Source organism: Ictidomys tridecemlineatus, chromosome 13 (assembly GCF_052094955.1).
Source record: "Ictidomys tridecemlineatus isolate mIctTri1 chromosome 13, mIctTri1.hap1, whole genome shotgun sequence".
Taxonomy (NCBI): Eukaryota; Metazoa; Chordata; class Mammalia; order Rodentia; family Sciuridae; genus Ictidomys; species Ictidomys tridecemlineatus.
Window position 1 is genome coordinate 46197774 of NC_135489.1, and position 12054 is coordinate 46209827.

The window sequence follows — 12054 nt, forward strand, 5'->3', positions numbered from 1 at the left end:
CTCCAGTTGGTAGGGAAAAGAGAGTGTAGATGTTATGTGCATGCACATGCATGCACTCACACACATTGTCATAGCAGATAATGCAGAAGAATCATGCCCTCTTAGCCCCTTGCTACGAAACATATTAAAATGTGATTTCTGGACTGGCAACCCTGGCTATCTAGAATCTTGAGTCCCATCATCCTAGGCCTTCTGACTGGGCATCTGTATTTTATTTTTATTTTGTGGTGCTGGGGATGGAACCCAGGGCCTCGTGCATGCTGGGCAAGTGCTCTACCACTTGAACTACATTCCTAGGCCCGGGCACCTGCATTTTTAACAAGTTCCTATGTGTGTTGCAGTTTGAGAAGCCCTGCTGGGATCAAAATCTTTGATTGCCTTCAGTACATTTTGTTATGACAGCTTGACACCTCTATGGATGTGACTCTCAAACTTTGAAATGTAGAAAAGTCAACTGGGGAATTTGTTGCACATAAAAATCCCTAGATGCCATCCTCAGAAATTCTAGAATTCTCCTTTCTAAAAGGACCCTGGGTGATTCTGATGTAACTAAGACCACACTTGACAGGTGCTCATCAAATACCTCATTAGGGACTAGAGATGTTGTTCAGGGATAGAGCATTGACCAGCCTGAGCAAGGCCCTGGGTTCAGCCTCCAGCACAGCACAACAACAAAAATAATGACCTCTTTAGTTTTCCAGCAGATTGTTTGATTCTGAGAGTAACTGGTCTCTGAAGACTTCTCTTGACAACAATAAGAGTTCTCTCTCCAGGTCTAGGTCTTGTGCTAAGGAAAATTTAGAGATGAACTGTTTTAACTAGGAAAAATTTATAGAATAAATGGGTATTTCTCCTCTTTCTCTTCCTTTGTCTTGTTTTCAGTTCTTTGATTTAAAGCTGTTGTAGGGACTTTTTAAGAATCATATTATTTACTCGGGGGTAAAAAGGTATGTTGCCTCTTCCGGGATGGCTGAGTTGACATACTTTTTTGGATGGCTTGGTGAGGCCAGACCAAGCTCTGGAATGGGAGCTCTGCAAACCCTTCAGGACAAAGTAATGTCTCCCCAAAACGGTGGCCCCAAATGTCTAACTGACCAGATGGAAAACACCCATCCCCCAAAGTGATGGGGAATTGTAGGGACTTCCCAAACCCAGTGGCCAAAGGACTTTCTGTTCAACCACGGGATGTTGGTTGTGCTTCGAGTGGCCGCTTATATCCAGTGGGTGTGTGTGGGAATGTAGGATCCTGAGGTGTCCTGGAAAGGAAAAGGGACTGTGTGGCTGTTGGGGAACAGATTGCCCTCAGTGGGGCCAGCCAGCAGGACAGGTGGCAGCCAATGTCCAGAGGGAGCTTTGAGGAAGGACCTGGGGATGGGAGATCCCGGATGTGAAGCAGAGGTGCAAAGAGGCAGGAAAGGGGGAGCTTGGGGGTAAGCCAGGCTCTGGGTTGACAGAGAAGGGTGGCCTGGAAAGCTTGTGACAAAGACAGCTTAAAAGGCAGGATAGTGGGGCTGGGATTGGGGCTCAGCTAGCACATGTGAGGCCCTGGGTTCGATCCTCAGCACCACATAAAAAATATATATGAATAAAATAAAGGTATTGTGTCCAACTACAACTAAAAAATAAAATAATAAATAAACAAATAAATAAAATAAAGATATTATGTCCAGTTACACCTAAAAAATAAATATTAAAAAAAATTTTTAAAAAGGCAAGATAGTGAGAAAAGTGACCTCACTGCAGAGACCAGGAGTATGGAGTGTCCTGGGGTCGGGGGTGAGGGGTGGGTGAAGCAAGACCCTTCTGAGTGCAGAAGGGTGGGGCTGGAGGTGGTCTGGGGAGGAGAGAATACAGAACAACCTAGGCCTACAGAGAGCCACCACAGGGATGGCATGGGCCCAGTAAAAGGGACAGGTAGCATCTCATCCAGAAGAGCTTGTTTGGATTTGGGGACCTGTTCTTGGACTTATGAGGCACCTTGACCCTGTTGTCTGTGATTGTGTCCTGAGGCTGGACCAGGGCATTTCTCATCTGCGGTGGACAACAGTGAACCATGTAGCAGGGTCTTACCAGTGACAAGGTGGAGCCATGGCTCTTCACAGACCGTCCCAGGTTCCTCAGGGTGAGCAGTGAGGGACTGACTGGCAGCATTTTTAGCCTGGGCTCCGAGGTAGACCTAATGAGGGTGGCCGTTTGGTGTCAAGCTCTGCTCAGATACAGTTGTAGGGCAGTGTTGGCCAGCAGGCCTCCCTCTCTGGGATGCTCTGCCCCAGAGTGAGAGGATCTAGGCTCAGTGGGAGACACAGAGAAGGCCAGGCCATCTGCCAACCCTGCATCAATGAGCCCAGAGTCACCCGCTGACCCTCCGCATGGGGAGGAGAATAGAGGGAGAGAAGCCAGCTGTCACTGAGGGGAAAGGCCACTTGTCAGGGCAGGTGTCCATGGGAGCTTGACTCAGCCAAGGTCGTAACTGACTGTTCATCATGGAGGAGAAATCCTCGAAGGTTGTGACTGACTGTTCATCATGGAGGAGAAATCCTCGATGCCCGGGGGCCTCATAATCACCCCCATGGAGTTCTTAGTTCCTCAAGTTAGCACCTAGCGGTCATTTGTGTTAAAGGCAACATCAAAGCACCCAGTGTCCATAATACATTGGCCCTCAAATGTGGGATCCACCTAGTTAAAAGGATCACTGTGCCTCTTCAGGGACATCACCTGTGTTCCCAGGACTGCAACCATGGCCTCTGTTTGCCCAAGCAGTTGTGCCCAAGCAATGGGGACAAGAAAGGAACAGAATCCAGATGAGTCCTCATTTGGTTCTAGAGGTCTTATTGTCCACCATGATGTTATCCCATAAAAATATGTGTGTGTCTGTGCGCATGCGTGAGTGTGCATGTATGTGCACACGTATACGTGGACTAACTCAGTTCAGGGGAGGGAGTAATAATTGTTTCCATTTACTGAAAGCCAACTCTGTGCTGGGCCCTCGTTTGATTTTTCCAGAACCCTCCTGATGGGAGGTCTGCTCAGAGGCTTGTTAAGATTCACATGGGCCTGCCAGTCTTAGGAACTTTCCAACCTCCTACGCCTGCCTCACCTGGGTCAGTAGCTTCTGGGCTCCCTTGGGGGCCCCTGCTGAGAACCGTTTTTTCTTTTCCAGGCCTTTCTGATTTTGACTGTGCTCTCCCCCCCCCCCCAAATATCCGTACTCTAGGCTTCCCTTGAAAATGGCTGTCACTCTCCCTAATTCACACATGAAAGGAGAGGGGAACATAGGCTAGCCCATTCGCGTCTTTTTTTTTTTTTAATTTGGTCAATAAAAATGAGATTTGGTTTCATGGGAGATAGCAGCTGCCTTAGGAAAAAATGGTTATCTGGCTTCGATTCTTGTACAACAGTATGTAGTGTTCATAAGGGACTTCTCGGTGTGCCTCGAAGGAGTCCTTTTTCTAGAAATAAGGGTTTTTAAAAAATAATTGATAGTGAGAGGTTCTGGCAGAACATGCCATCCATCCTCTGCTTTGGACCACTGGGTTTTCTTTTTGGTTGTCTTTTATGATCAGCTCCTGTTCTGAGGCCCCTCATGGGGACTCACGAGAACTCCAAAGTCTGGCAGGGGCAACTTTAGCTGATGGGCAGGGGCCCAGGTGGGCTGCTCTGAGGTCAGTTTCACTGAAGCCAAGCTTCCTTGGGTCCTTTCCTTTCCCTTTCTCATGTGATCCTCTTGACCTCTCCCATCCATTCTTGATGCTTTCTCAGGACTCTCCTGAGAAATGCTTGGAAGTATAGACCCCCCCCCCCATTGCCTGTGTTTCCTGTCAACTGGGGGAATCAAGCAGGCAAGCAGGAACTGATGGCATGTGTGATGGGGTAACTGGAGTGATTGCAGAGAAGGAAGGGATGGTGAGACCGAGACGATCAGGGTTTCTTGGTTGGGGTGGGACCTGGGCTGTGGACGTACACCTGGACCCACTCTCCTGCTTTCCACTTTCTGATCAGTGCCTCTCCCTCCAGAATCTAACCAGAACCTGAAGGTGTGAGGGAAGCTAGTTACTGTGGTCTGCAGAAAAGAACAGATTCAGAGTTGCAAGGAGAACATTTTGTCCAATGGGGTCATTGTTTTGTCATGGTTTATCTGACATAACCAGCCATTTTGGAGAATTCTGTGTGCCAGGCACTGTGGTTGGTGTCTGGGGAGATAGCAGTGAACACCAGTCATGCCCTGCTGACCCCTGTGGTCTTGAGTAGCAGTAAGTGACGGTGGAGGTGCCTCTCAGCCTCTGTTAAGTAGAGGTGAACTAGAATCTACCTGTGACATCTGGAGGCTGCAGCATGAGTGGTATTGGACAGCTCAAAATCTCTGTATCATTCTTGGGGCTGCATTGTGAGATGTGTCCTTCAATGACTGCCCACTTGCCCAGGTATGGTTGGCTCAGCATTAGAGAAAAACACATTTATACTGAATACAGTGACTGAAGGGACAAGAGACAAGGAATATGCAGAGCAGTCGGGCAAAGAGAATTAGTGTTAATTATAACACACAGTGCAAGATCATGCATGTACAATAAAACAGTGGGTGGGATGTTGGTGGACAAGAACATTGGCCACTTCACTGTGATCTGTTTACTCCCCCTAAACCTTTAGTTCACTTGTTAGAGAAGTACATTCCCAAATACCCCATGTTTGACTAGAGGCCCAGATGCGTGCCCCGCAGCAGACATGGAGGCCACTCATACCTAACAGCATGATGCTATGGAGTTAGTGGCTTCAGATCCCTTCTCCTCTCAGTGTGTCAAAGGGCTGGTGGTTGCTGGGTGGGGTCAGGATGAGGCCCTTCTCACCTGAGAGGATACCACTGCAGCAGGCCCAGGGGGACAACTGACTCCAGCCTGCCTCTGGCCTTCCACCTTCTTTGCATTTCTTTTTGGACCTAAGCTGAGGCAGAGTGGCCCATTGCAATGGGACCTGGGTTTGGATCTTGCCTTTGTCACTTGCTGTATGCTGGGCACGTCAGGTGATGTCTCAGAGCCTCAGTTTCCTCATGTATGAAACAGGGAGCAGGATACCTAGATTTAGAGCTTGTTCCAGGGTTGTATAAGACATTCTTTAGGTGCCCAGCACAGGCCTGGGTGTGGTGTCCTTGGTGAATCCTCCCCTCCTCCCCAACACCAGTGCCCAGTGTCCAAAGGCTTATCTGTCCACCACAGTATCCGTCTCTGGCGTCTTACCAATCTCCTGGTGCCTTGGTAAGTCGTCTCCAAATGCATTTGCACTAGTCCTCTGAACATGAACTTGTCAGCTCTGGCTTCTTGGTTTTCTCTTGTGGGACCAAACATTTGCTCTAACTTACCCCAGCTAATTACCTGGATGCCAGGCTGATTCCCAACCCTGCTGCTTTGACCCTCCCCTAGCACTTTTGAGTTTCTGCATTATTTGGCTCCCTCTGGTAGAACTAGAAGCCCATAGAACCCAATATAAGATACATTTAATAAACATTAAGTGAACTTCGATGAATGTATTAACAAACTGGAGACCTGCTCACCCAGGGTGTCCCTAAGGTCACAGCTCTACAGCTCTTAGCCATTGTGTAGGGGTCATGGTGCCTTCAGTTGCCCCAACTCGCCATTGAAACTTCCCATCCCTGGGCCAAGGAGAGCCAGGCACACAGGCTGACCCAATCCTGGCTGAGGCGATAAGGCTACTGGAATCCAGGTGCCTGCTTGGGACCTGTGTATTCACTGTGGCTGAGTCTAGTTTGTATCTTTCTGGTCTTTTGCATCCAGAGATTATCTGATGAGGCAGCTAGGTAAACTGAGTTAGACCTACAGGATGACAACTTCTTTGGGGTTTAAAAACCATTGGCATTTTTTTCTGTATCTTTATCTAAGGCCAATGCTATACAGGACAAGCTGTACCTTTTAAGAAGATAATTCTGTCCTGGGCTTATATGGAGGACTAATGCTTTTCAGACTTCAGTGCATACAAATCACCCAGGGATGTAAAGATGCAGACCCAGTAATCTTAACACGCCCCTAGGTGATGCACATGCTGCTGGCTCTTGGCCCACCCTGAGCAGAGAGGTGGGTGGAGGGAGGTGGGGTATAGGGAAGCAGGGTACTCTCAGGCATGTTTGTGGTGTAACCAGCCCTACACTTGCACATTTTCTGAAGTTAGTAATTTGAATGGTCCTGTATGGGATGGGGCCTTGCTGGGGTACTCTCTCATTCTGGATGGGCCCTGTGTTGTGGCCATGTGTGGTTACTTTTGGCTTTTTAAAAAAATGTCAGTTATTCCTTGCAGGTACATTTTGGAAAACTGCTTTTTAAGCTGGTATTTTTAAAAAAGTGACTCCAGATCTGTACCTCTGGCCCTCAGTACTCCCCTACCTGGACCTGCTGTGACCTGGCTAGTGTTTTCCTTAACCAGACTGTCCCAGGGAGGTGACTTCAAGCTGCTCTTGGGAAGCTCCCCCTATGGACTGCTTGCTTTGATGAACTCAGTTCCTTTGCTGGGTGGACGGCACCAGAACTTTCTAGTAAATTTGAGTAGCTGGTTCAATTCTATTTTGTTTGCAGCTTGCAAGAGGCAGGAAGGTTTCAGTTCTCCAGTTATCTGAGGCAGCCAGGGCTGGGGAGGGCAGAGGGCCTGCTGTTCAGCACTGAACAGGAAATGTCTGAGGGAGAGATAAAGAATTCGGTAGCAAGAGCATGAAACAGTTTTATTTGCTGTTGTGGGATGAAGGGTCAGGAAAGAATAACAAGAAGGGGAAGGAACCTCGACCCCCTCCCCTGCCCCCCATCACTAAGGTAGGGCACATGGTACAGAGTGATCTGTGTGGAGTTAAGTGACCTCCCCCAGCCAAACCTGCTGGCTGATGACAACAGAAAAATCCTGGAAGGGGAATTTCTCATCAGAAAGAAAAAGCCCAAGAAAACAAACTGTTTGCCTTTAGTATGGATTTCCTGTTTTAACATGGGTTTTATTTAAGAGGAGAAAGGAGGGACAGTGGGGATGTCTGTGTCCCTGGGTTGGCTGAGGCTCAGGCCTTCAGGCAGGTATGGAAGAGGACAGGGACTTGCCCCAGCCCAGGTGGGTACCACCTTTCTGCTTATTTGATTCCCATCTGCTCCCCAACAGCCAGGGCTGACTAGAGGAGCCCAGGCCAGCTCTGGGGGAACCTACTCGGGCAGAACCTGCTCGTGTTTTAACTGAGGAGTGTTTGGCTGGGGTGAGCTTCCCCATGGATATTTGTGAATGGAGAGAACCAGAGAGGTTTCAGGGAGGTCTTGAGAGGGAGCAGGACTTGGAAATGTCCAGGACTGCACTGTGATAGAAGACGCCCCCCGCCTTCCAATTCAAAACAGAACTCTCCCCTCCACAGATCCACAGAATAGAACTTAAAATTCAAAATTAATCTTTAAAAGAGAAATGGACCAATAACTTTCCAAGTCCATCTCATAAACACTAAAAAAACAAATCACCCCAAAGCCAAGAATATTAGTCTGGACTATTTCATGACACAAAGTCTCAGGCTGCCCTCCCATGTCAGTCATTAGTGTCTCCCTGGGTCATTTTTAGAGGTTCTTCTCAGAACGGCTCTCCACCTGTAGCCACTGTCCACACACCTGAGCCAGGCGTCTCATCAGAGGTGACAGACACCAGGAAGTTGAAAGGCATTTTGTAGTTTAGGAGATGGAGATGCTTTGAACACTCTGAGCTTCTCAATTTGCTTTATTGATAATATATGCACCTTAAATACTAGTTGATTTAGCTTTCAACTAGTAGACCATGTTCATTATTATCCCTACTTCAAAATCACCGATTTACAACTGATTCTGGCCCAGGAAACTTGTTAGCAAAATATTAGGATTGAACTCAAGTCAAACCTAAGACTGATTTAGAAGCCAAGTATTATTCCCTGTTCTCACCAGCTGCTGCTTGATTGCCCTTGCCCCATCCTGTAGGAACCAGGCATGGTGGTGCCCACCTATAGTCCCAGCTACTCAGGAGGCTGAGACAGGAGGATCCCTTGAGCCCAGGAGTTTGAGACCAGCCTGGGAAACAGAAGAAAAAAAAAGTCCATCTTGTAGGGCTGTAGGATTCTTCTGAGCTCTGCTAACAAAAGCCATATACCCTCACTACCCACATCCCACTTTCTCTGGGTGATAGTGGCAGATCCAGGTCTGCGACCCCACTACAGCCTGTGTGTGACGGAGGCCGAGGAATTTACCACGGAGGGGGCCAAGGTGACTGGTGAGACCTTCGTCTCTACACATACACATACATCTATATATAAAACAAAATATTTTAATTCTTTTTACATGGCTACAAACTTTCTTCAGCCAGGTGACACCTGTCTGGTGGCTAACAAGGTGACCATGCAGTGACATGAGTCAGCACGGGTCATGCCCGAGCATCAGGACAAGTCGTGATTAAAATTCTGCACCGAGAGCTAAGGATTCACGGCAACAAGAGCCACCGTCTCCTGAATCAACTCAACCATGGCTCAAAATGCAGTCTGTCCCAGTGCAAAAGCCACAAAACGCGTCATACGTCTTACCCCTATACTGGATTTTTATAAAACACATATTTAGCACAATCAATGTGCTTATTATGCACTCTAACATAGAGCACAGGGACGAGACTGATGGAGCACGACCCCCGCCGTCTCCACAGTGGCAAAGTGTGCAGACCAGACAGGTGCCCGCAGTGGGATGGCAGGAAGGTAGAGCCACACTCCACGCCTTTCTGCGACTCCTCCAACACTGAGAACTTAGTCTTTGTCCGAATGTGGCAGGAGCAGTCACAAAAACAATGTCATTTCCTAAGGGCAGAAGATGCCAACCTGGAACCGAGGGATTCTTAACCAGAAACCACCCAGAAATCGTTGCCCCAAGTCAGCTCTGCAGAGGGTGACACTGACTTTGTGGGCTGAGGGCTGACGCAGGACCTCTGACACTTGCACACTCACATCCACATGCCCCCGGGGGAAAGTGCACTTCCAATGGCTGATACAAAAATAGATTGGCACACTCTTTTGACACAGGGAGGGTAGAAAAGTTTCTTTCAGTTCTGCAAATCTGCTTCCCTCGTCTGCTCTAGCACTCTGTGCTCAGAGTTGGAATGGGTCTGGAGCGAAGGCCCAGGGTCACGCTGGCAAGGTGTGCATGCCTGGCAGGAGGGCCCTTGGAGGCAGCTGAGTTCTTGCTAGGTAGGGGCCTTTGCTGTCCTCAGCATGAATCTTCTTTTCACTTGCTTGTGTAATGAATGGCTCACACTCTTCTCGGCCAGCCAGACTGAAGACTCCGTGAAGTTTCCAGTACTGCTTCTCTGCGAAAACTATGACGAGGATAAGAAGCTTGGTACTTTTGAGTTTTACTTTTTGCATTTCCAGTAGTGAACTCCGCTCCACGGCGCTCAGAGGAATGGTCCTTCACCCTGCTGGGCCCTGTGCTAGGAGTTCTGGATCAGGCGTCTGTAGTGTGGCATGACTTCGTGCTCTGGTAAATGGAGTGCAAATTCTAAGGCCACTAATACTGGGAATTCAAAGGCAATCAGTTCTCGCCTATTCAGCCGGAACTTCTCTTCCAGTTTCTGCGATAAAATTAAGACATTTTAGTTTTAAAATTAAAATCTAAGGGGTTTTCTTCCAAGTGCAACTTCCCTATCCATCAGCCAGTGAGTGCTCACAGAGAAACTTACGAGTCTGTTTTTTGTTGCTTTCAGAATACCTGAGTCTGGGTCACTATAAATACCAGTTCTGGAGGCTGGGAAGTGCAAAGTCAGGTGGTCACACCTGTTGAGGGCCTTGTACTGCTTCAATTCCTGATGGAAAGTGGAAGGGTGAACAGGTACATGCAAATGAGGGACAGCCTTGCTTTATCATGAGCTACTCTTGTGGTAAGTAATCTAGTTCTGAGAAGAACAATTCCCAAGAGAAAGGCATGATATTATTATTACTTAGTTGTTAATAGACCTTTATTTTATTTATACGTGGTGCTGAGAATCGAACCCAGTGCCTCACACATGCCAGGCAAGTGCGCTACGGCTGAGCCCCAGCCCAGGCATGAATTCTTAACACCATCTCCTCTCCAAGGCCCCACCTCTCAACACTCTTGAGATGGGGAAAAATTTTCAACATGAGGTTCAGATGGGGCAAACCATATTCAATTACACACCCATTACAAGCAAGGCTCAGGAAGAAGGGGAGGTATGGACGGCACTTCCTGCCATGAGTTCTGGTGGCCTATGGTCTGCCAGGAGACTCACATAGGTCCCATCACTTCATTTAATCTGAAGACTCTCACAAGGTTGGTATTGCACTGATCTCCATTTTACGGGCTCCAAGAGGTCAATCACTTGTCCAAGGGTGGCAGACTGCAGTGCTGAGAAGCAAACTGACATGAGACTCCAGCACCACCCTGTTACATCCAAGTTATTCAGGTCTAGAAGTAAAACTAAAACGGAGCCCATCACCTACAACAATAATAACCACACCTAAGTTCTGAATGCGGGGAGATGATTATGGGCAATTCATTCTTTTCATCTTACCCACAGGGCCTCAAGTCCTGGTGAGGCTGCCCTACTTTCAATGTCACGTATGTGAGCTGTGGCTCCCTGACTGTCCATCCAACTGCAGGGGGATGGCATTAGAAATGGAGAAGAAATCTCACCAGTAGAGCTGTTGTTGCTTGCACTCAGATTATAACTGAGATGGGCTTTATTTCTTTTTTTTTTTTTAATTTAGTTATACATGGCAGTAGAATCCATTTTGACATAATTATAAAAGCATGGAATATACTTTGCTCTAATTCAGTCCCCCGTACCTTACTTTTTCCTCCTCTTTATTGATCTCTCTGCTCTTAGGTTTATTGCTAATGCAAATAGCTTTTTAAACCACTGCTGATATATTCTGCACTAATACTATCAGCATTTGCTGTGTGGCATATTATTTAACTATGATGTGAACAGTATCATAATTTTTATTAATATTTCTCAAGGTTCATTAGTTCAACAAAAATATATACACAGGTATAGAGTAGTTCCACTTTATCCATGGGGGATATGTTCTAAGCCTCCCTAAAGATGTCTGAAACCACACAATACCTAACCCTATAGATTATTATTATTATTTTTACTATATATACATACCTATGGAAAAGTTTAATTTATAAATTAGGTGCAGTGAGATATTAACAATAATAACTGGTGGTAAAATAGAGTAATCACACTATAGTGAAAGTTATGTGAATGTGATCTTAATTATTTATGGTCCTGTACTCATTCTTCTTGTGGTGTGAAGTGATATAATGCCTCTGTGATGAAGGCATTGGGATGCGTTAGGCTACTAGGGGTCACGTCAACACAAGTACTGACACTGGGAGAGTCAACCTGACAAACCAGGTGGCAAAGTGACTGATGGGCAGTAGCATATGCCACGTGGACAGAGATGACCCATGTCCCAGGACACAGTGGGACAGAGAGATTTCATCACACTACTCAGAAGCGTGCAGAATTTAAAACAAATTGCTAATTTCTGAAATTTTCCATGTAGGATTTCTGGACTGGTTGACTGCAGATTGGCAAGTACCTGCCTCAGCTCTTTTCCTTTCCCTTTGCTTCTCAACTAAAAATGGTGCTCCCTAGCATGGCCTCCCATGGCTGTGGCATGCCTACTATCTGGACTCTGTTTGTGTTTCTCACAAATCCATGGGTGCCCCATACCCCATACTAGGAGGTGAAGCCTCTAGGAGTAATTAGGCTCAGAGGAGATCTTAAGGGTAGAGGCCTCATGATGAAATCAGTGTCCTTACAAGAGAGACCAGAAAGCTTGCTCTGTCTCTCCCTATGCAATTAAGGATACAGCAAGAAGACATCTGCAAGTAAGGAAGAGGGCCCTCATCAGGAATCAAAGCAGCTGGTACTTTGACCTTGGGCTTGCCAGTCTCCAGAACTACAAGACGTAAGTTTCTGTGGTTTAGGAGATCTAGCCTACAGTATTTTGCTATGGAAGCCCAACCTAAGACACCCCTCCTCTTGGGAACTGTGAGTAAT

General features: G+C 47.1%; 1 protein-coding gene across 4 annotated transcripts in view; it reads right to left on the reverse strand.

The window, feature by feature from the left end:
- Window positions 1-7713: 7713 nt before the first annotated feature.
- The window catches only part of Cables1 (Cdk5 and Abl enzyme substrate 1), a 107254-nt gene continuing 102913 nt past the window's right edge, over window positions 7714-12054 (reverse strand). For all 4 annotated transcript variants that reach the window (XM_078030269.1, XM_078030270.1, XM_005329061.5 and 1 more), the window contains one exon: window positions 7714-9594. In XM_078030269.1, coding sequence (XP_077886395.1) covers window positions 9454-9594 — 141 coding nt within the window. In that variant the 3' untranslated portion in view covers window positions 7714-9453. The remainder of the gene's footprint in view (window positions 9595-12054) is intronic.